Source organism: Haemaphysalis longicornis, unplaced genomic scaffold (assembly GCF_048455015.1).
Source record: "Haemaphysalis longicornis isolate Haplotype H1 unplaced genomic scaffold, Haemaphysalis longicornis Haplotype H1 scaffold_3, whole genome shotgun sequence".
Lineage (NCBI taxonomy): Eukaryota > Metazoa > Arthropoda > Arachnida > Ixodida > Ixodidae > Haemaphysalis > Haemaphysalis longicornis.
Window position 1 is genome coordinate 174,964,190 of NW_027526335.1, and position 25,342 is coordinate 174,989,531.

The 25,342-nt window shown below is 45.4% G+C and overlaps 1 protein-coding gene across 1 annotated transcript in view; it reads right to left on the reverse strand.

The window, feature by feature from the left end:
• Window positions 1–25,342, reverse strand: part of LOC144175547 (acid-sensing ion channel 2-like) — a 55,947-nt gene that overhangs the window by 8,421 nt on the left and 22,184 nt on the right. Inside the window, exons 8-11 of the mRNA XM_077704618.1 lie at window positions 13,349–13,394; window positions 13,249–13,280; window positions 9,470–9,542; window positions 2,236–2,436 (exon numbers count right to left, since the gene is read on the reverse strand). Of these exons, the coding sequence (XP_077560744.1) occupies window positions 2,236–2,436; window positions 9,470–9,542; window positions 13,249–13,280; window positions 13,349–13,394 (352 nt within the window). The remainder of the gene's footprint in view (window positions 1–2,235; window positions 2,437–9,469; window positions 9,543–13,248; window positions 13,281–13,348; window positions 13,395–25,342) is intronic.

Here is a 25,342-nt window from a genome sequence, read left to right on the forward strand (position 1 = left end):
TCACGCATATCGGCGTTGGTAGCGAGCTTTTGTCACTGCCTGCCAAGGTTGCGTTTAACTTTACTTAGCAGCGCGGACTTGACAGTGGAAGCACAGTACAGTACCCTGCGACGTAAACTAACAGCGTATGTGAAGAGAGACTTCTCGTTGGCACCCAAAAGTTGCATCGGCGTAACTATCAAACAGCGCTTCCACGGAAACATCTTACGAAGGTGCTTGAGAAATACCGGGGCCATAGCTTACGCTTACGCACAATAATTTCAACGGTTAAGAAATCGCAACGTCCACTGATACTTCTGCACTTTGCGCAGGATTTGATATATTTTACCAGTGTCACTCGAAAGCAATAGTTAGCACTTTGAGCGAAAAGCCATCCTTTGTGTGCCAGTAATGAAATAACTTAAATTCGCGCGTATAACCCGCCCCTGCATATAATGCACTACCCCACTTTCAGGCAGCCGGAAAAGAAAAAAAAAGTGCTTGCCTATTGCCCGCCCATTTGATACTGGAAAGGCTGAACCAAAGCAACGCATCACATTCTGTGTAGACAGTAAAAGCATATATTTAGCCAGTAGAATTCACTGACTACAACGCGAAGGTCGCAAGTCAGTCTGTCGCTGATCTCGCTAGAGCTATCACTTGAGCCGCAGTCATCCCTGTAGTATACGCAGGCATCTAACGATACAACGCGCAGTGCAGCTTCAAGGCAATGATCATTATGCCGTTAAGCTACACTAAAGGAAATACCCCGCGTTACCTGCACCCCCCTGTGCTATTTAAATTTTCGCATTTTTGGAGCGGTTCACACGAGCGAATATACGGTAATTTATAAACCACGTGACTTCGCAGCGGTCCACAGCACATCCGTAAACACCGCAATAAGAAAACGAGGCCGTTCCCGCCAGTACACCGGCAGATGAAAAAGGGGAACAGGAAACAAGCAGTGAAGCGAGTAAGCGCACAGGTAGCGAAATTCGTCATCGTCGTCAGCCTTGCCGATATATGACTCCAGGAATGAGCAGCGACGCAACGCGTAGGAAGCAGAACGAATCTCTTCAAACGGACGAGGTGGATGTGGATCATAAAGCGGATCGCTTGAAGCGGCACAAGGGCGAATCGCTGTGAGCACGCGGGTCGAAAGCAAAGCGCCTCAGGCATTCGATTGGACATTGTAACTTCAGCACTTGAAACCCTTAAGAAGTGTTTACCTGTCCTCTGACCGTTTTCTAACATTCCGCGTAGTTAAATTCTCTTTATAGTCATGTATAACAGAACCCGCGTATGACGTCAAGAGGTTGTTAAGGTTTAGCTATATAAAGTTCTTTAGGTAATTCCAGCGACTGGTGATGCGTATTTAGAACATGGATGAAAACCGCCCCTACTCTTCTCCCACCCTATGTCATGACTCTTAGCCGCGCACTGGTTTAGTGTAAGTAGAATTCCGCACAGTCTGCAGGAACACTTTCTTCAAAGGTGCCATCGTACACAACACAAGTAAAACAATGATCACCAAATCCGGCCTTTTTGATGGATATTTTAATACATGGTTATTACGACTGGTACCAGACAAAATTCGTCTACCAGAGTTGGCGGTAGACCGCACAAAGGGTTTGTTGTAAGACTGCTTCCTACAACCTACAGCGTCACCTATCAATGCGCCATACGTGCGCCATCATCATCACCCTATTCAGGTCCACTATAGGACGAGGCCCTCTGTCGTTGACCTCCAACCACTCCTGCCCTGCGCTGTTCGAGTCCACAGTTTACCAACGAATGTCGTTATGTCATCCCTCCATCGGGTTGATGGCCTTCCCTTTCTTCTAGACACATCTCATGGTATCCACTGTGTTACCCTAATTGCTCACCGGTGGTCGGTTCATCTCATTACAATGCCAGTGTAAGTCCATTTGTTTTTATTCGAACTATATCTTCTACTCTCGTTTGTTCTCTGAACCTGGTAGCTCGTTGCCTGTCCCTGAGTGTTACTCCTACCATTCTTCGTTACTTGGTTCGTTGAGCAGATCTGAGTTTGCTTTCTAGTTGTTAATCGACACGCCAAGTTTCAGCCGCATGTCATCACCAGAAGTGTGCAGTGGTAGTAGATGTTTCTTTTAACAAAAATCTGCAACCAGACAATACAGCGACAAGGCAGTAACGCGGATAGTGTTAATCTTAACACTTCAATTGTTAACCTTGGGTTTCCTGATCAACAACTACTAAACCGTAGTTACATACTTTCTTGTCCCAGAACATATCGTCGTGGCTGTTATCGTGGTCGTGTTTAGTCGTCCCGCGGCGTCTGGAGGAAGTAGAATGTTTCCGCAGGAACAGCCACACAGCGCGCACGACCGTCTCCAGCATTCCGAAGAGCACGAAGAAGGACACGCCGAGATAGATGCCGTTGATACCACCGAAGCTGCTGACAACACGACCCCCCTGCAGTCATGAAGAAACAACGATTAGGCAAGCAAGGAGTATGCTTCGAAGCTACTTGCGTTGTAAAATTTGTTATCGTAGCTTGCGCTTTGTGGTAAGCGCCGAAGTCCCGGTTCTCTTTAACGCGCCGGTCACCGCAGCAAATGCACTAAGAAAATTTAGCTTTCCTGATAATGTTGTAAAAACTGAAAACTGGGTTACAATGGCATAGGAGCAAGAAACTAAATGATAATTTGGATAATCGCGGGGTATTTCGACGCCAGGGGTCTGCACGAAGCTGCGGCAGGTCATATTTTTTGCAGTTATTGCTAACCATTTGACAGCTACAGCGGTCACTAGTCACGCTGCGTCTTTCTTAATCTTAAATATAAAACTTACGATTTAGGCTAATCGGAAAAATTAGCTATACCGGCCCGGGCACGCCGTCCTTTGTATTGCAGATGATACCTTCGCAAGCCCTAAGGCGGTTACAGCTGCTCAGTCTCACTGTACTTTTGAAAACCAGCGCAGCTAGGATCCTGTACTCAACATAATGCATGCACTGTAATATACTGCCGTGAATTATACCCTCTGATTGTTTACTTGTGCGTATGGTTTTTTGCGTACGGCCCCACCCAGATATGTTATCACTGTTTCAAGCAAATTGCATGTATCTTTCCCTTTCTCTTGTATGCCTTGCGGGCTATCTTATGTGGCAGAAAAAGTGTTTCGCCCCGTCGTAACAGACCGCAGTAATCTGCTTTGACCTCTAGTATTGTCTATGTAATTCGATGGTCTGAGAAACAATGACGCCGAATCATAAATGCTCGCAGGGCAGACGCCCAACATTTCATTCGCCGACGCCAGTCGGCGCAGGTCACTTTGGTGACTTCTCCTACGCCGCTTTTATTTTCCTTGAGTGGTAAGGGGAGCACAAGTTCACTCCAATCAACTCTGTTCCTTGAAGAAACCTCCGTTGTCTTTGGGTACGTGACATCTTATGGAGGTGTGGGGTACACGCCCCCTAATCCCTCTGCAAGTCGCCAAGCAATCCCAACTGTTGCCAGCCACCGACAGCAAGGCCTCCCATCCGAGTCCAGTCTACTGCCGCAATAATTGAGGAAGGAAAACGTCACAACAAGCACCATGGTCCGCGAACCCAATCCGCCGTCGTCCTGCAGCACCTGCTGGAGCGCTCATCATTCCTGTTGAAACCCGGTAAGAGGAGCAGGTGGAGCGCGTCTGGAGTTTTTACAGGTTGGACGATGAAGAAACGCTTCGGCATATGTCTTTTTACCTCAAAAACTCGGCTCAAATTTGGCCCAGAATTATGAAAGCACCCTTAAGACCTAGGCCTTGTTCAAGAGCGACTTCTTCAAGACTTTCATGGCCGTGGTACGAAAGGAAAAGATACACGGGCTGAGCCTGGAAGAGAAAACACAGCCAGGTGCGTCCGGAAGGTAAACACAAACCACACAAGTAAACAAACCAGAGGGATAACCCCCCGACCATACACTCCCGTCCCACCCCCCCACCCCACTGACCGTCGCCCCCTCTGCTGCCACTGCGGAAAAGCCCTTACATTAACCGACTCTGCCTAGTCAACCTACTCGGATTGCGAGGTTTCCCCGTCGACACATCTCGTCCATAGCCCGGACAGCATCCCAGCAAGATCGAAGATTACCTGAACAGAGGCAGCCGAGACAGACACCGATGCAGCGAGAGACAGCCGAGACGCGTACTCGGACTGAGAGACTAAATAGACATATTTAGGATGCGGGCAACGTTTACAGCCACTTCCCTGTCGGTGGCTCTTGCCTTTCTGTGAAAATATTTGAGTTTTGGGAAGTGTAAGGTGTAGTAGCTGCTGCCTATACTGAGTCCGTGATGATGAGATTTTCTAGGACGCTTTTATGGGTGCTCGTATACATTTGCAGCTTGCTGAAAATCTCCTAGGTCCAGTAAAGTATCTTCTTTGCCCCGTTTTGCATACACGTGGCTACAGATGAGTTTATATCGACACACGTTTTCAAAAGATTCGGTATTTTCAAAATCGTTAATTCGTATGCACTAGAAAATCAACATTTTTAATTTCTCCAATGGCTTTCTGTTGCAGTGATTTTATTTTATGTATGTTTTGCAAGGACGTGTTTGCCCAGACTAATGCGGATTAGTTGAGATGAAAGGGAAAGAGCGCCTGGTCTAAAAGTAGCTTTACGCCAGTGGGCAGCATATGACGACACCTGTTTATGGGACCAGTGGCCTTTTGCGATTTTGAACAGACTAATCTAACATGCTCTGTCCATAACATTTGTTGCAAAAAAATACACCAATGGTTATCAAACTTTTGACAATAATTATTTTGTGCGCGCCTAAAAAATACTCTCAGGTGTTACGATTGACGTCACTAAACGGCAGAAAATTTCCCCTTTTGTGTTTGATTCATTTAGCGTAAGGCAGGTTTTATAGGGCCACTGTTGGGTTGCGTAACATAAAACATGACACAGACACTCCAGTCTCCCAGTTTTTACCAGAAACGGAGTGCAGTTATTGGCATGTATAGTAAACTTATAATTTATCTGTATACGTGCAATGTAACTTATGTAAAATAAAAAAGAATAGGTTCGAAAAGTCTCCCTTGCGGCACGCCGGTTTTTGCAGGCTTAGTTTGTGATTTGTGGTTATTTACTTCTGCGCACTGAAAAAGCATCTTCACGCAAGACTGCATGCCACTGTAGAACACACCCCGAATTTCCAATCTATTAAGGAGTGCGTAATTGGCACGATCAAATGCCTTACTAAAGTCGAGGAATATGCCTAGCGTGAGTAGTCTTTTTTCGAAATTTTGCAGGCCCAAGTCTTTCTGCAATAATAGCACACTTTCAGTAGAGCGTTTTTGTTTCTAAAACCGAACTGGCAGTGAGTGATCAGATTGTGTTTCCGGGAAACAAATCGATTTGGTTAAATATTATTTTCTGAGGACATTTAGAACGAACACCTGCATACATAGCTCGCATGCGACGTCAGCACGGCCAATTTAGGTGTAATTCTCTAAACTTTCCCAGCGCTGCTCGAGATAAGAGCAGCAGACAAGTTCGCAGCCTTTGACGGTTCAAGTAGTACTTCGACACGGCCGCAACAGTGACGCCAGTGCAAGCTTAATCGAGGCCCACCCTTCATGTCTCACATCGATTTGACTAGATGGTTTCAGAATTCCTGGCTGGTAAACTGCAGATTTCTTTAATAACGCTTGCACAATAAAGTTTTCTAAAGCGCCGGCAATAGGGGATCACCAACAACTGCGCTGCTTCTGACAGAATAAAACGAAAGCAAAATGTGTGCCCTGCTGCGACTGCGATTCCACACTCCGGGAATAGTGCTTGAAAAAACCTTGGTCGATGTTGAATTCTTATTACGTAAATTTTCTTCCGTAACTCTTCTTCTGCACTTAATTACCCTCGTATTTTCTGCAAGTGCGCTGGTCGCGCTTGCATATGAAGTTCGCAGCTCCGGTGAAGCGAAGTCGCAGAAGGGCGCGGCCGAAGCGTTTTAAGGCAAAAATGGACCGTATTAGCGCTAGTGTTGAGTTGTATGGACTTCATGGGCATTACAAAGTATATTGCGCTCGAAAAATCAACAAAACAAAAGGGCATTCATTACAGCTGAAATGTTGTTGGAGCAGTTTTCACTTCGCGGTCGACTCCCAGTGACCCATCGGCCACCCGGTTGATCGAGTGGTTTTAAGGGAGAGGCGACCTAATGGTTCTGGCTGTCGGTGTCTCATGTCGTCGCTGTCGTCTCATGTCGTCGCACTCTCATGTGGTCACGGTACTAAAACACCGGGACACCCGTTTTCCAAAGCCTTGTGGTAAAACGTTTTATCTCCGTGGGTGAAAACGAGTGCAAAGAGAATACACCACACTCGTTTTTCGTTCGCGCTTCCTTGTTTCCTTCTATTTCGCTTCGTATTCGCTTTAACATTAAAATTTGCTCTTCTCCGCTTTGAATTTCCCCTCTCCTCTGTCTTCGTAATTGGGATGTCGCGTATGTCAGCGGCGCCGTGTGGCGAAAGAGAGACAATCTTTCAATATACCTATGCACTGGATGCAGCGCCCCTGTCCAGGTTTCACATTAGTTGATATGGCCCGGTTTTTTTAAACGTCTTCGGCTGGGGAGCCAGTTACATCACGCGGAATTTAGTTAAGCCGACCTGTTTGTGCCGCCATCCGCGTAGTGTGAAGGCGCGGTCTTTCAGCTCGGATGTCGGCCAATGATTCACCGCCGCGGTCGTGTAGGCCTAGCTTGACCTCGCTTTTAGTTTCTTCGAATACGTAACCATTACGTTTTTACTCGCGCAATTAGCGCACTTGTTTTCCCAAAAGTACGATGCAAATTTAGTGGTGCGTTCATTATACGGGGTAGCTTTATAGCGAAAAAAGTTTCAGCACGGAAAATGCAAGTTGCAGGCCAGAGTTTTTATGCTAGGCCTCATGAGCATAATAAACATAATAAAAATCATAATAAAAACTGCACGGACCACCGCTACCAACGTTGCAAAGTGACGTGAAATGCAGTGTTTTTATGAATTACGGAACGCGCCGGATTAAGTTTGCTGCGAGGCGAAAACAGGTCGACCAATAAGTGGCTGCTGCTGCCACAGTGTGGGACATCAAGACACGGCTGCCGGCGCAGCACGCCGAGCGCGTTTTTTTTATTTGTCTTGGGAGTACAGTATGCGGCTTTAGTCAGAGTTTCTTCCACACCAATTATTAACTCATGCTTGCCGATATCGCTAATATCGACAAGTCCGCGGTAATAACGTAGCCATGTCCGCATTGAAAGTGGAGGAAACTAAGGTAAGCACGACCGTCGTCATGTTGACTTGGCACGCATACGACATATGGCTGCGGCAAGTTCAGGGTGCGATCATTGCGCGGGAAATAAAAAAAGTCGTATTTTAACGACGACCTTCAGAGGTGCGATCATTAAGCGAGTGCGATCACTATGCGAGTAAATGCGGTATTTGCGCGCATTTTTTGTGATAATACCACAAACAGCACCTGCACAGAACCATAGGTCGTCGTACTCACTCATTAGTGGAATAATTTGTACTCAGACTCACGAGTAAATAGGATGACAAGTCAGTACAGACCCAGACAAAAACGTGACTGCAAATACGACAAGGTATGAACCTAGACAAAAAAAGTGAATACAGTGACGACTGAGTGCAGACGAAAGCACATGGACACGTGAGGGCAGTAGTGAAGAGTGCGTGTGCTTGTGAGTACAGTACTTGGACGCACATGTGCTCGTCAGTACAGTACTCACGAGTACCCATGTCTGCATGTACTCACACGAGCAGCAGCCGCGAATACTACTTTTATGAGTGCATGTACTCGCGAGTAGTACTGATGAGTACAGTACTCGCGACTGCGTGTTGGCCACTCCTGCTAGTCCAAAATGGCGTGTGATTTATTTGCGGTTCCGCGTATACGCTGCTCGTATGTGAGAATGCCTCTTATGTGAGGATGAGGGCTATCTCCCATGATAGCCCTCAGAACATTTTGCGATGTGTTGGAGGCATGAAAGTAGATTTTACGATTGTTTAACTCATGATGTCTAAAGCACTGCTTGAAGTGATTTTTGCTCTGATAATATACGTTTAAAATACATTAACAACTTACCGCAATCTTCCATACCTTTTTCAGCAGCCCACTGTAGAGCGTAGCAAATGCAGAATCGATTATGAGGTTTAACGCGCCGACGGTAGACAGGCGATGAGACGTGACGTAGTGGAGAGTTCCGAATGATTTCTGACCACCTGTTGATGTACATCCTGCTCCGAATTTGCGAACACACGATCGGCTTCTTTGCGCCTCCTTCAGAAAAGCGGCCACCGCGGTCGCGAATCGAACCCGCGCCTTTGGGCTCCGCAGCAAGTGCAGAAGCTGTAGTGGCAGTACTTGTGTATGTCAATTGAATCCATATATCTAGATCAGCGCGCGAATCCAAGAGGCCGATTGCAAGTACAAATTAGTAGAAGCCCTTTTTAACACGAGTAAAAGTGAGTGCAGATTCAGAATGCCCCTCCGCCAAACCGAACCCCACTAATTGAGTTGTGATTTGATTGAGTTTTGATTTACTCAACGATGTTGACAAGTATGATTATTGCTACAAGATTTAGATGTTCACATATGGCTTTGTCTATATAAAAGTCTTGTTTATCATGCGCCTTAAATTTTTTTCACATGGCTCAATCAAGGGACAGACAAACAAACATACAGAAAGAGCAAAATTTTCTCGTTCAAGTAGCCTAAGAAAGTTTACCCCCTTAGAGACATCTTAATTTCGACTCAGATCTGTCTCTTCGAGTTCATAAATTCACGGCTCCTGTTTCTCATACTTGAAAGTGCTGAACTTTTGGTGTGTCGGCTTACCTGTTACCGAATCAGCCTCAAAATAAACTTCCGCATCTATTGGTTTGCTGGTGCATCTGCTCGCAAAGAGCCACTCTCCAACTCCTGGAACACTGGTGACCCACTATTGACTTTCCAGAGACCCAAAACTGAGTCAGTGGTAAGTAAATAGTGTCGCATCGCTGGTGACAGATCAGTGTCGGTGCACGTGCCACTGGTTATTGTTATTAACTTGCACCATATGACATCACTATTTGCCTGCCAGCATTGATTCATGTTCTTCCACGGGTCCGTGACTAGAGGGTCACCAGCAGAGCCAATGGCGAACTTCGTACAGGACCACAAGCATCGAGCACCCAGCACCGAGCATCCTATAACTATCGCGTGGCAGCGAGCGTCGCGGTTATGCAGCGACTGGGTGTACTGTAAAAATTCGGGAAGAGTGAATCCTTAGATGGGCTACTAAATACAAATTGCGATACCAAATTTAAGGAGTAAGAACGGCCAAACATTTGTTATTCATCTACAGCCAAGCAAACATACACGCTGCCAATATTTCTGAAAGTGAGTCGGCTTTTATACAAAAAACAACAAAAATATGATCACGGCACTGGGTGGGATAACGACAAACCACTTACGTAATATTTGGGCTCCGACGTGAGCTTGAGGTAAGTGACCGTGCTGAAGTGAACTACAACGCGCGCAAGCGCCCTGGAAGAAGAGGTGAATACAAGCACTTGGTGACAGATTTCTTGATAGTGGTTGAAGGACCCATACTACAGCGATGAAACTTGTACTAGCGGCAACAGCCCACTTACGAGCATGCGTTTGGCGTGTGAATGTCACAACGTTCTAGATTGTACTATCATGATAAATTAAATTACGAACAACTGTGCGAGCTATTTCTGGTATATGACCCGCATTCTAAGCGAGCGGCTGCGCCTGAGAAGTAAGAGTGAGTTACCAGAGGGCTTTTTCAAACTTATGCCTGCGCTGCCCGTCCCCGGAGAGAGCACCATGTACTGAAAACCACGCGCCCGATTGTAGGTATAACCATTTATTACGATAGTACGTGGATATTAACACGGAGTAAAATTAAAAACCTAGTTCACATCGTCGCCTTCGTCCTCTTAGTGCACACGCTTCGTTAGAACACTTCATCCTCGCGTTCCACAGGCCACCCCTATGTTGTCAATCGTCTTGGATTTATACGGCTCTATGGTTTCAAAGTATTCATTATCTGTAGTGTTGCTAAGTTCCGCAAAGCAGATGGATGTCCAAATACTGTGTATTTGGCCCATATTCCCGGCATAGGGAAATGCGCATTTGAACCCCGTGTGTCCTGTATGAACACAAAGCCCAGCTTGAACTTCCCCCCTATGGCCGAGTGAAGATGTCTTAAGTGCGTTTGTTTATTTAGTTTTTCACGCTTTCCCACATTTCGTTCCCCGAGGTAATCAAGAGGGTTCACACCAGGAGGTGGTCAGCAGGGTGCCACTCAGACGTCCCGGAATACGGAGCGTGTCAACCGCCTTTTAAGGGTGCCGGGTAATTCAATATGTAACTCAATCAAGTATGTAATTCAATCGGCTTCATGGTGCTATGCCATAGATAAAGAGCTTCACACGTTGCTAGGGAGCACAGCTAATAGACTGCTCATGTCTAAAGGCGCGTTCATTGTCCGCGACTACTCCACTGACTTTTAGCCTTTACGGCTTAAGAGAAAACTTCTCTACCAGCGTCTCATGCAACCTTACACTCTATATTTTATTTGGGCTTGTGGAATGGAAGAAGGAACTTTTGAGGTTGGGTAAATACTCGCCTATTTTTTTGTTCGTGTTGAACATCGCGAAGGTAATGCGCATCATTTGGACTAATTCATTTCAATGGTGTGTGAGGACAATAACAAATTTTGGGCGGGCGCTAGTTCAGAGTGCTGCGAAACTTCGTCCTTCGCTAATTTATATTTAACCGAAAATATTCGTCGCTCATTCCATTCGCCAGAAACCATTATGTCCGCCAGGATGCGGTGAATCCCAACGATGAGATGGTTTTTTGTGATTTTTAGGTATTTGTAGCTGGCCATCTCAGGGCAGAAGCGCCTCTGCAGGTTGCCTTGACAGTTCGTTGCAATGAATGTCAGCAACCCGCGCAGTAACGTGAAGAATTAACACCGCATCTGCACCGAGAAACGTGCCTCCTGCTCTGTTTATACGTCCCTTGCCACATTTCTGTGCAGCACTTTTTAACCCTTGGTAATTCGAAATCGGAAATCTGGAAATATCGTTTAAGTAACAACTGTTTTTCGCCGTGCATCTAGCTTTCATAGGCGCCATGTATTTGCCCCCCTTTATCCAGAAACAATTTTTCAGGGGTCCACGGAGATCTGAAAATAATGAAAGAGAGGACACGGGGCAAAGTCCGCTACAGGCAGGTGATAAGGTCTCCATCATAACGCTTAGCTCCCACTACACGCCGAACGTGGTCGTGAACGGCAAATTTACGCGGTACGAGGCCGATGTTTCCGTTACTGGAATGCTGCCCGACGCCGACATTGATAATAGAGCTGTGGACGATGCAGCTGATCATGAGGACAAAGGGGAGCCCCGAAAAGTGCGTACAACGACAGACACAACAAAGATGCTGCGCCTGCTTCGCAACAATGTAGATTGTAGCGCTGACGACCAACAAGTGATGGGATGAATTAGGCAGCTCTAGAACGCTTTTCTGGCACAGACGCGAACGCGAAACAGGAGAGCATTACGCAGTTCTTTCTTCCGCAATAATAAAAATTCGCTTTGTGTGTACACTTTTTTGTTTTTATTACGAAAGCTCCCCTGTGCAGTGTAGCTTTTGTTACTAGCATTAGTTGTTATTTCAGTGACCTGGCCACAAATTTACGGCTGTTTGCTTAACTCAAAACTGCACTTATCGCCATATTTTCAGCGCATTTGAGGACTTCCAAATAAAGAGGGATTACTGTACATTGAATATTGCCTGGTTTCTGATTCATAAGCGGAAGTGACGCTTATTTAAATATGTATGCGCGAAACGTAGCGACATTATTGCACCCAGTTTTACACTTCGGACGTATATTATTATTACCAACTTTGGTAAAGGCTAAGAACTAATATTTTTTGGCCCACATCTGCTTCACCGCAGATAATGTGTGGAGTCTTTCATCCAAGAAGGCCCGGACCCCAGAATAGTGTGCATCTGTGCTTGCTTCAATTTTGTGAGAGTTGACAATGGGTGTGTTCATTGCACATATTCATCTACACCGAAAAACAACGCATGTTCACGGGATGTGGCAAAAGGAAGAGATTATTTTCTATAGTGGGTCATCTTAAGCTATCAAACGTGTTTAAACGACGAAAAAGGGCAAGAATACGTCAACAAAACAATCATAGACGTTCGCATATTCACCACTCATGCGAAATTATTTCTTTTGCGCTAGTACTTTCTGTTAGGATTTGGCCAACTTCAGTAGTTAGGGGGGATCCTAATTTTTATAAACTGTCACTTTTTTCTTTGGCTATATGTTCATCGTATCTGCTCCTAAGCAGTACATTTAAAAGAGTGTATATTTCAGCTACGCCCTGAGGAATTTTTAATTTGCTGCACAATCATTTATTTTCTGGCTAGTGAAAGGACAATAACAACACAAGTGCACGTTCCAAGGGTTTTGAAGCTGTAGGATTTACGTACCAGACTTGTCGCTAGTACATTCCCTCATAATTGGTGCCTCAAAATAATACAGTTTCTGAAAATATCACTATTTTTAGTCTCATTTTCATTTGAGACTCACAAAGCGCGTTCAGTACATCTGAGAGGTGGGGTATGGTTTCGTTACTGTCCCGATAATAAAGTTTTGTATCGACTAGTAAACCACTGAGAAATGTTCAGAGCAGTCTGGGACAATCTAAAGCGCTCCGGGAAACCGTGATACGGAAGTACTCCTACTGAATAGAAGGGAACTGTTTTTCTTGTTGAGGCGGTGCCTGTAAGCATTCTTTACTCTGCTTTGGCCAATCCTCTAAAAAGTAGGAACAACCAGCGCCATTATAGGTGGCATCAATTCTTTAGTTTGGATAAACAAAGGCAATAATTGATGTCATCAATAATACCGCTTGTCCTGCTAAATTTCCTAAGCCCATAATACATGCCTCGTCATTAGTAAGGGCATTGAAAGGTGACAAAAAAGTAGCCGCTCGTTGGCCAGACAATACACACATAACACACTTTTCGGTGCGCATCTTAGCCACCTCTTCCCACTCGTGTAACATGCTTTTTTGTGATAAGGGAAGGTTTATTTTTTAATCTGGAAGCTATGCTTGGCTTGTGTGGGATTACGTTATTAAGAACCTTGAGCTTGGCAATGCACGTCGCGGAAATTCTCACCTTTCTGTTTTCTTACCTTCTATTTCCATCCGCTCCCGTCAGAAAAGCCTGTCAATATAAACACAATATGAGGATTTGTCCTTTTTTCGAATACACCTCTACTCCCAAGCACTTGCCTCTGGCATCGTAGCTCGTGACACCTCCTTGTGATATTCAACAATCCTGAAGCAAAAAAGTAGCATTGATATTAGTAAACCCATGGAGTGAACAATACCGTTTTATGCTGAAGTTTGCAAAGAAGTAGAAACGGGTGACGCATAGGTTTCGGAAAGTTCAGTGTTCAACGTACATCGAACAAAATGAATATTGCGGATGGTTTCAGGAATGGCAGCGGATAGTATCATTGAAAGTTCGGGAGAAAATATGCCTCCCACAACTTTTTTCAGGCCTGGACGCGAATCTTCCATGTAAACTTCAATATTGGCGTTGCCTAAACTTCAGTACGTAAACTTAATCTAAACTTCAATATTCAATATTGGCATTGCGCTTCTTTGCTCAAGGACACGGGTTCGACACCGGCCATGACGGGTGATTTTGGGAAGGAAATGAAACCATAAAACGGCCGTGTGTTTAGAGTTCTGCGCCTGTTTAAGATCCTCAGGTGGCAAAAAGTAATTCGGAGCATTCCATAACGGTGCGCCTCACATCTCAGGTGTAGCTTCAGCGCGCTTGAAACCCATAATCCATCACTGAGCCCCAACGGTCACCCTGCTTTTTGCTTGCGGGTGATTGGTGCGCCGCTAGTGAAAGCCGCAAAAGCGCACTAGTGCGAATATCGGCCCAGAGGCCTTCCCCGCTTTTGCCGGTTGGGGGCATGCCACCGTGCCCCTTTTCTTGTATTACTAGTGAGGCGCACACATTATTTGGCTGTGTTTTATTTCAAATGAACGCACTTTGAACGTGTTGCAACAGGTGAACATTGATCATACTGCTTTGGACACCGCCGCCCACTTTTTTCCGCAATGGGCCCCATTTATGCCTTCTCAGTAAAACGTACTGTGCCCATTACATTCCGAAACCAGGAATGTCGGGTTAACGTTACAAGTTATGACGCAGCACAACAGATTACTTGCAATTGACCCATAAACCTTGAACGCCTCGTAATATTGAACAGAGGCGCTAATGGGTTTAGGCCAGATATTACATAATAAGCGGTTAGCACTACTTCTACGCCTAGGCAACTAGTATCTCGCAGTAACAGCTCGACACCTCAACAACCAACCTGTAGAATGGAAGGACAGCTATTTCTAATTCTTTTTTTTTGGAAGGTAAACACAATCAGGAGATTTTCTAGGAAAGGTTTAGCGCACTCACAATTTCGTATGGCTTCCGTTTCTGGTTTATTCTTTTGTTTCGATTTTTTTGCTTTAAATAAACAGCGCAAACATTAGGGCTGTTTCTGGGAATGGTAGAAGTATGTTACACGAAAAAATGGCGTCGAAAAATGGAAAATCAACCAATCAGTGATGGCGTAAAATTGCTTTTACACTCTATGCTGGCTATGGGTACCGGACGCACTTTAACAGCTAAGGAATGGTTGTTCAGGGACCGTACGCAGTATGCGAGTCATCATCATCATCATCATCACCAGCCTATCTACGCCCACTGCAGGGCAAAGGCCTCTCCCATTATTCTCCAATTGCCTCGGTCCTGTGCCAACTGTGACCAATTTATCCCCGCAAACTTCTTTATCTCATCTGCCCATCTAACTTTCTGCCGCCCCCTGCAACGCTTGCCTTCTCTAGGGATCCACTCTGTTACCCTTAATGACCAGCGGTTATCTTGCCTTCGCATTACATGTCCTGCCCACGTCCATTTCTTCTTCTTAATTTCTACTAATATGTCTTTAACACCAGTTTGCTCCCTGACCCACTCCGCTCTCTTCCTGTCCCTTAATGTTACACCTATCATTTTCCGCTCCATTGCCCGCTGAGTTGTTCTCAATTTAAGTTGAACCCTCTTAGTGAGCCTCCAAGTTTCTGCCCCGTAGGTGAGTACCGGTAAGATGCAGCTGTCATACACTTTCTTCTTCAGCGACAATGGTAGGCTGCTATTCATTATCTGAGAATGTCTGCCATATGCACCCCACCCCATTCTGATCCTTCTAATTATCTCTGCCTCATGGTTTGGATCTGGGGTCACAACTTGGCCTAAGTAGATATATTCGCTTACCACTTCCACTGCCTCGCCACCTATGTCAAACCGCTGTGCTGTCCCGAGGTTATTGATCATTACTTTAGTTTTCTGAATATTAATTTTCAGTCCCACGGTTCTACTCTGTTCGCCCAGTGCGGAAAGCATGCTTTGCGATTCGTCCCCCGAGTTACTTAGCAAGGCAACGTCATCAGCAAATCTGAGGTTACTGAGGTATTCTCCATTAACCCTTACACCCACCTGTTCCCAATCCAACGTTCTGAATACTTCTCGTAAACATGCTGTGAATAGCATTGGAGAGATTGTGTCTCCTTGTCTGACACCCTTTCTTATAGGTATTTTACTGCTCTCCCTATGAAGCATGATCGTAGCTGTAGACCCATTGTAGATATCCTCTAGTATTGTTACATAATGCTCATCTACCCCCTGGTTCCGTAATGCCTGAATGACTGCTATGGTTTCGACCGAGTCGAATGCTTTCTCATAATCTATGAAGGCTATATATAGGGGTTCAGTATACTCAGCGCACTTCTCTATCACCTGATTGATCGTGTGAATATGGTCCATTGTTGAATAACCTTTACGGAACCCTGCTTGTTCTTTAGGTTGACTGAAATCTAAGGTTGCAGAAATTCGGTTAGCGATTACCTTGGTAAATACCTTGTAGACGACTGACAGTAAGCTGATCGGCCGGTAATTTTTCAAGTCCTTCATGTCGCCTTTCTTATGAATTAGGATGATATTCGCGTTCTTCCAAGATTCCGGTACCATTGCGGTCATTAGGCATTGCGTATACAGGTTTGCGAGTAGTAGGGTCTTAACAAAACTATTCCAATGCGAAAGTTACGTCAAAGTTCCCAATCTTTGCCAGCTATGGTGTATGGCAACGATTCAGCCAAGGCACTGCAGCCTGGGGAGAAAACTTCTGGGATTTCTGCTGAACACACCTCGACTCAAGCCTGTTAAGAAGACGGCATAAAAAGCAATTCTCATTTTCAGTTATTGAGGCATGTCATTTGTGGTGGGGTACGGTTATTTACACTCGACGTATAGCGTATGGTACACAACTCTCCCCATTTGCGAGAAAAGGGGAATCCTCATAGTGGCATGGCTAGAACTTCTAATAAAAATTCCCATCGGCTACGTGTAGCCCGAAGCCTGTATCCAAGGTTACCGATGCCTGCGAATGCTTCAAAATGAAGCCGTTACACTCAACCTGAAAGCTGTCGGAAGTGCAGAGCAGTGTTTTGCCATAATGGGCTGTGGCGCCATTACCCGCACACTGCTACCACCCATCATGCTCTTCTCCGCCCTTTCTCACTCCTCTCTTGATGAATTGAACGGAGGTTTGTTCAATGCAATTTATATTTCCCGCCTTCGCAGTGCTCGCGCACCCCCTGGCAGGAATAGCGTGAGCGGGATCTGGCACGAGCCGTCGCCCTAATGCGGAGTTAGGAACGCTCAGCCACTTTTTCGCTTACTATTGTAAAAAGCAACCCAATGGGCCCTCCTAACTAAAACGACGCGGTGGATGCCGGTTAAATAGTTGGATTTCGCTTCAAATGTACCAGCAATTTTCTTTCCACTATGCAACGGGGGACATGTATGACAACCGCCAGCAGTTCAGTAGTTTCCAACGGTTATTTTTATTTATTTTATTAAGGACCCGAGAGGGCTTTACGTACGGGGGATTAGGAGGATCTTCAACCAGTGCAGTATGCGTGCACAATACACGCAATGTTGCCAAGCATCATCATAAAACGCTTAAAATTTGAAAGCGCAGGGAAACTACACATCAGAAGTAATAGGGGAAAAAAAGCATGCATATAAACTCACTGCACAAGAGCAGGTACGTAACGACAATACAACTTGCCCCAGGTAGCAAAGTGTAGGCACAAACAACACACAAACAATGCTACCAAATGAATAACATCAGCAACATCACTGCATAACTGCACTTATCAATTGGTATTCCAATGAATGCTTTTAATACTTTAAGGATGAAGGCCGTTATTGTTGCAATATTATCTGCCAAAGAATTTCATTTATTCATCGACAGTGCTAAAGGCGAGTTTTGGTATTTTTATCAGCGAAGCTGTTTAGCAAATCGTAGTTTTTTGTGTTCGCACTTAAAAATACCAAGAAATTGCGAAGCGCGCACACGTGAGCGCGGGCGTCGCGGCGACCACGCCGCAGTTAACAAAACCAATAAAATGCCCTGCGCTCGTGTGTGCCTGCCTCGCTGTGAAAACCCAGCGTCCCAGCCGCACATTTGTCAACCGAAGCATAGCCACTTAGAGAGTTCATCGTTCACCGTAATAGTGGCAATACTTGCTCGAAATGAGAAAGAAAAATCATAGTATACACCCCTCCAAGGTGTTAATAAATGATTGTCAATTCCTAAATATTGAAGGACGCTTACATCTACAGCAACAGCGATGGAGTAAAGGTCAGTGCGGCAGCGAAAAAGACGCAAGTCGGCTGCAATCCTGGACTTAAACACAGAAGAGGAACAAGAACAACAACAACAAAAACTTCATAATGGCCGTGAAGGTTGCGTACAGCTTCTATACCTTCCACTATTACGCGTAAGTGTGAGCTTCATTCATTGTTTATGTTCTCGGAAAGATGGCATTAACTCTGTTAGAATGATCAACACGAACTCAAATGCCTGATGGCGAGAGGATATTATAGCGCGCGAATGGGGTGTTGCTGTAGAACAATGAACGGAAAAATGACAGCCGCGAAAGTTTACGGCGCGTGGCAAGGGAGGGAAGATTAAGCAGTTTTCGTTAGGCAGTTACGGTTTCATAACGCGATATCGATGATGTTCTAAAGTGCGCAGCTTTTTTTTATCGATTCAAACTCGTTAGTGAAATTTTCAGTGTGGGGATGCCATAGGGTTAAAGCAAGCTAGAACGATGGTCTTATCAGGGGAGTGTATGCATGGAACCTGGTTCCTTCGTTAGCAAGGCATAGTCGCCATTTGAGGATTCCAATTTTCTTTACTGTTTTGGCAGCGATAAGTTCAATCTGAGTGGCCCAGTTAATATTGGTTGTGAAAAACTTCTGAAGATATTTAAATGATAGCACTGATTCAATTCCGGTAGCATTTATGGTGTAATGGTTTGGTTGAATGGGAGATGTTTAAGTCGAACTAAATTGTAAGTGCTTAGCCTTTTTCACATTTATTTCTATTCCTGACGTGTCGCACTGATCAGTCAACTTATGGAGGTGAGATTTCAACATGAAAATGTCGCAAGGGCAAGTTATTTCCTTGTAAATTACGTAGTCGCCTGCAAATTATTAACGAGAATATGTGGCATCCTTTGTCATTAATGCATATTAAAAACAAAAGGGAACCGACAACCGAGCGTTGTGGAATACTGGATAAAACGCTAGCACGGTTAGAGAGTTAAAAACAAATTTCTTTAGTTTTCTAGAGTGCAAGGAAAATTCTAGGATGAATTGTGTTGTGTTATTGTCAAGCTTCAGATGGCGAATATTTAGTTCTAAGCGTTTGTAGGGGACCCTATCCAATGCCTTAGGGAAATCAATAAGATGGCACCGACATGAAGAGAAGAGTTCAGCGCAGATTGAAGTCAGTAACTCGTTCGAAGAGTTGCAATACACATGAGAAGTTTTTAGGAAAACCACCTTGGTTGTGTAGGAGCTAGTCACTTAGATTGAGATGAGCCATTATATTTGTGAAGAGGGTATGTTCGTGAAGTTTACAGCATAAGGAAGTAAATAAAATTTGTCTGTAGGTAATAGGCTGTGTATTATCACCAGGTTTGAATATTGGAATTGTGTAAGCAGATTTCGAATCCTCTCACAGAAAACTTGTATCTAAGGATTGGTGGAAAATTAACGAGAGCAAGAAGGCTGAGAAGGGGCTGGATAGTTTTAAGAGCCTAGCGCTAATACCGTCTCGGACGGGACTGGTTTTAAATGCTAAACGATGAATTGCACAACCTACACAGTGTGCAGTAATTGTGATTGGAGAAAATTAACTAGGAATAATCAGCTGTGGCAAGTTCAGGTGACTATCACGCGTTCGCCGGATAGTGTGCGCTTCGGAAATGAAATGATTGTTTTTCAGCGCAGCCGACTAAGTGGTCCATCCAACCAGTGGTCCATCCCAGGACCATGCACATTACGTAGCCAATAGCCAGATGGGTATCTCGGTGTCAGAACAGCGCCCTTCCGGCTCCCCAAATTTTTAAAGTGGCGCACTGCCTTTCCTTGCGGCCTTCTTTTTGACTACGCTTTTTACAAGCTTCACCGATAAATTTCACTGTAAAAACGAGAATAACATCACAAAACGTCGAATACATATTGTTTTGGGGAAGTGTACTTTTAAAATGTTTAGTTGTGGAGTATAAGAACACCCAAAAAACATTTTCTGCCTACGCCACTGGGACATGCTTAACGCCCTATTGATTCGGGTTCGATTTTCTTGTCATTTACGTCTCCCTGGCGCGAGTGTCATAGCTCAACAGAACACTTCACGGCCATTCGCAAGGCTACACCCAGATCAAACTTTCATAGAGGGGGCTGGAGGGTAGGCCTTTGCAAGCCATTGAAACAGTTCTCCCGTACCATGCATGTGTACTGTCGGCTTTTTATAAATGTTGCATACGTTAACAAGTGTCAAACAGATCTGGGTAGTTTTATTTCTGTGCAGATTTCATAAACTACAGATACTTTGCGACTATGTTTTTTATAAGACTGTTGGTTCGGTTTCACAGGTTTTAATCTTCTTTTCTTGTAAAACCATGCATATTGCTACGAGAAGGCAGGACAACTCACGCGAACCATGGTACCTGTGGCGATGAATAAAAGAAACCCTGCAACACGTTTTTCAGTTTTATATTCTAAATGCTTTCACAACTTGGCCAACAAACACACTGAGTACTCAGAATGAGAAATCAGAAAGAAGCTCGGCTCACAATTACTGCTCTATGGCCATCAGATAATTTGAAAACTTGCTAAAAACGTTCTCTCTTTCCCGGTCTTGGAGTTCTTGGAGCCCTCGCATTGGGTAAATACAGCGCCGCAGCGGCTATTGGTCGGGTTGCTTTCAGTGGAAGCAATAAAAGTATTCGATAGCCACGCTTAAAGGGACACTGCAACACTTTTTTCAACTTTTTTTTTTAATCTTACATGCTTGCGGAACGTAGACGGCCAACACACCTAATACATATTTAGGGGGTCCCAATGTATCTCAGCCAAGCATTACTTACCTGTGCCCATCACATAACTTATAAACTCGCTCAAAAGATTTTTCTCTCTTTCCCGGCATTTACGTTATTCGACGGCTCGAATTACGTCACAAAGACCATGTAGCGGCTTTTAGCCAGTTTTCCTTCAGTTGCAGCAATGAACAATTTTCGATAGCAACTTTAGAAAAAGCAGAAATGGAAGACGTCTATTGCGCGACGAGCAAATCACAAAAGCCCCGCTCCGCGCTGTCGATAACTATAGCTTTAGCAGTGGTTCAGGACGCGAAGGAAAGAGTGAAAGTGCTTATCGAAACTGTTGCAAGGTCCTTTTAATGAAATAACACACGCGCAAAGCAGAAACAGAAGACGCATCTGCTGTGGCAAGAAATCACGCAGTGCCGCTCCGGGCTCGCGATAACTGTAGCTTTCGCAGTGCTTTCAGACGCAAAGGAAAGACTGAAAGCGTTTATTGGCCGTGTTGCAGAGTCCCTCTGATGTGTAGTCATCAGAATGAAATGACGAGCACAGGGCTACGTGCCGGCCTCCATTTTTTCGTCTTCAAAGGGTAGGGCCTGGAGGCATGCACCACTATTCTCGTCACAGTATCATGGACGGAAATGGCCAGATTAAACCTAAAGTTCGGGTTGCTAACTTAAGAAAAGTAAAATTTAGTGATTGGTATGTTACATCAGTAATATTGACGTCAACAGACACACTCCGGCCGGAACAGTTTGCATGCAGACGGCGTGTACACAAGCATATTTTCAATCTATATTCAGCCTATTGCACCGGCGGCATGGTTCATGTCACATTGTTGAGCGCAAAAGAAACCGTGCCACCTTTACGATGTATGCCGAAGCTTCCGGATTTAAAATGCGCATCCGTGTAATTTATATTTAAGCCAACACTATAAAGTTTGAAATGTTGTGAGGATACACGACACGAAAGCTCAAAAAAGTAGGAATTTTTTATGCGCGTTACTGGTGCGTTGGATACGAAACGGATAATGTGGGCCGGGCTAAAGCGAAGCGGTGGTGCGACTTCTGGGTGCTGCTACAAATCGTCGGTGTGTGAGTGCGGACGCGCTTGTGTTCATGCGTGATTGTGAGTGCGCGTGCATGCGTGTGCCCGTGAGTGTGTGTGTGTGTGTGTGTGCGTGTCTGTGTGTGTGTGCGTGCGTGCGTGCGTGTGTGTGTGCATGCGTGCGCGTGTGTGTGCGTGTGAACATAAAGCAGTTGTGAATGTCGTTGCGCAGTAATAAAAAGTTTGGTTAAGTACATTTGACTTGTCTGCGGTTCCCGCTTTGTACAGCCCCTTGTGAGAATTCAAGTGACGTCACATTGGTTATTGTCATGGGTGTCGTTTACAGCTTCGTAGTCCAACCACATTTACAGCGTGGATTGGATTTTTCCTCATATGAATTCGTGAAGAATATTTAGCCAACTTCTAAAGCACCAAAGCTAGAAAAAATCTAAATAGAAAGATGCATGGCGGTTTGCAAAACTTTGGAATAAAAAACTATTTACCGAGAGGGAGGTTTTATGCACAAAGATGACCCCGCACCGGCGCCGGTGCCCGCGGAGGCCGCAGACGCGGCCGCGGAGACGCCAGCGCCATCTCTCGCCCCCGCCGCGGATCCTCCCGCGGCGAAGTGCGAGGAGGTGGCGCCGCTCGTCGGCACCCCAGCAAAGAAAGAACTGAAACTAAAGCGTGGCTAACTGTTCGCATGGCGACGCAGTGAAACATCCCCGTCTCGAGGGGCACGATCAAATGCAGAGCATTTCCGGGGGCGCACGACGTTAAGTAGTTTGCGTTACGTTAATGTTGTTGCCCTTGTGGCAACTGCTGACGAGAGAGCGCTCGTCAGCAGTAATTTGAATGAGTCAACGATATAAGGCGCGTTCGTAGCGTCCCATTCTGTGTCGGCTTTGTGGCGCAGTGGGTAGAGCACCATGTGCATTGCGTTCCGCCCGCAGGGTCGAGGGATCGAAACCTGGCGCCGGATAGTATTTTCTTTTATATAGTGTAGGGGGAGGGGTGCGGACAACGATGGTGCGGACTACGACGGGACAACGCGGGTGAGCACCGCGAGGACAACATATAAGCTAGTCTCCCGTCCGCTTAGTAAGACTGCGCCAAACAGATTCAATAGACTGTCGCCGCCTCTTACTGGAGCTGCGCTCCTAGCGTTACATGCTCCTTAGCGAATGTACCAAGGAAGAGCTCGTGTACGTTCACCTCGTTTGCTGCTTCTTATTTGCCCGTGTGTCCTCATTTTAGATGCAGAGCATCTGATTCACTCGCCTTGTCCCTCCGGCGTCGTCGTCGTCGTCGGCGTTGTCCACCCCTGCCCCATTCTCCTCGCCGTGCCAGCTGCGCTCTCCGCCGCTCACCCCCTCTCCTCTCCGATAGCGAACACTCTCTCGCGAGGGGCATTGGATTGGATTCGATTGGATTGGATTGGATTTGGATTGGATTGGATTAAAGTGGATTGTGTTGGACTGTGTTGCGTCATAGCCGCGGCAGTCGCGTTGGGGCCGGCGCATGTGCAGTACTCTCTCTTCCGCGGTTTCCTCTCCTTCGGGCGCGCTGCGCATATAACCGGTGTGCCCTTCTCCGGCGAAGCAACATCCACGCTTGGCTCAAACACGTAGAGTCCACGCCGCTTTACAAGTAAGCCAATGTCGTCATCGACTGGGACCGGCTTACGCAGTCCCCTCAACGTTATGCGCGCTATAAAACGCGGTCCCTTCGCCGCTCCGCCTATGCGTCGCATATACACAGGGGTTCCTGCGAGGGGAGGTGGGAGTTTTTTTTATCATGTCCTCACCGTTTCATGCAGTCACGGTACTAAAACACCGGTACACTCGTACTTAAACTTCGCGACACTGGCACACCCTAGGAGCAACGACTCGCGCTAGAAAGCTCCGTGCTTCAAAGACTCAAGACCTTTACAGCAAAGCTGTATACCTGTACCCACCAATGATTTCATCTGCGTGGGCAAAGAAAACAAGACGCCAAGAATACTCTTATACACTGCATGCTTTGGCCCTCCCTGGGTTTCACGTTAGGGGAGATGGCCCTCTTTTAACGCACAGCCAAAAATTTTTCCTTTCTTGGTCTCACTACTCCTCAAGGCAAATTGGTGTGGTTGTTGTTCTTGTTAAATATTATTCAAAAAGAAAGGCTGGAGGCCAAGGGAAGGTGGTTGGGAACGGGGGGAAAGGGTCTATTGATCAAAGGAGTTCATAGGCCGTACGTTTTTGGCTGTCTGGAGGCGGCCTGAGTTCTTCTGCCGGGTGGTTGTTCAGCACTGGATGACTGTCCAGTGCTCAACAGCATTCATTTATGTCATTCACGCGTGGCATGCACTTGTGTATGCCATCGCTTTATGCCTTGGTGGCGAACTGCGTAATTACGTTGATGGTGTATTGATCTAATGTGAAGGGATCAATATCAGTCGATGGATGTGGGTATGGGGAAATGAAATTTCAGTATTGAGAGAATTTAGGGGATATACAGACCAGCTTCACGGCTTGCTGGCAGCATGGGCATTTTAAGTTTATGTACCATTTGCGGATTGTTTTTTGATAAAAATAGTGCACGTGCATAGAATTTGTTACTACAAATTTCTCGGGTTTTTGAGGGTGGAGGTTGGTTGGAAACATGATTCTCTGGCGTGAGTTGCCTAACTTGGAGTTTATTTTTGTGTATTTATGGTTGCATTAGCGGATACGCACATAGGTTAACAAACCAGGCGTATGGTGACCCCCTGCAAGTATCCTTATGCGAGCGAGTAAATCTATTCTTTGCGTGCGTTGGAATAGATATGCTTCTATGCATGCATTGATATGCATCCATACATATGCATTTATGGATGCTCTTATATTTGCACACGTCTGTATTTGGGACATCTGCACGTGCAACTATGTGTGCTGAATATGGTATGCTGAAAAATTGAGAAAGTGTTATTTTGCCTATGGTTAGAACAAAATGATGTCGTATATAGTACGGCGCTCAATGTTGCGCGCGTTTAGGGGGCGGTGACCTCGTCAAGTTTTCATGAGGTGGCTTTTTCTCCGGCCTCCTCATGTACCGAGAAACATAAAATCAATGAGGTTAATAAAACGAAATGAAATGAAAATGAAATATACTTCGCATCTTCTGGGCAACTAGGCAGAGATCTTCTATACTTTGTTGCTTTTAGAGGCAGCAAAAACCGGATATTATTAGAGTTGGTTTTGATTTCGTGTGAATAGGATGTGCAATTAGGGTGATGAGCTACGGCGGACAATAACGTAACGATCCTCCAGCGCAGTTTGTAGGCTTCAGTTGATAAAATCCTGTGATATTTCCTGTAAATCCTTTTTTGTCCCTAGTATCGTACCGCATTACCTGTAGTTGTCGCAAAAATTTACTGAGTTGCTTTCTTTCTTCCTTATAGCCACAAACTCCGCGATTGACATTCCCTAGCTCGCCAAGTCTTCACCGCATGTCATCACATTGTTTCTTGCTACACTTCACATTGCTTCCGTGAGCTCGTCAAGCCATCGTCTTTTGTTTCAGATACGATAGTTTTTCTTGGGCTAATCAAACTCAAACATTTTGTTGTCTCTGCATGCACTTTTTGTCACTCGATTCAGCTGGCCGTTCAAGAGTTAGAATGCATTGTTTAGTGAGGCGTTCATATAGGCAATACTTCTTCAACCTTATAAATCTCGAAATATGCTC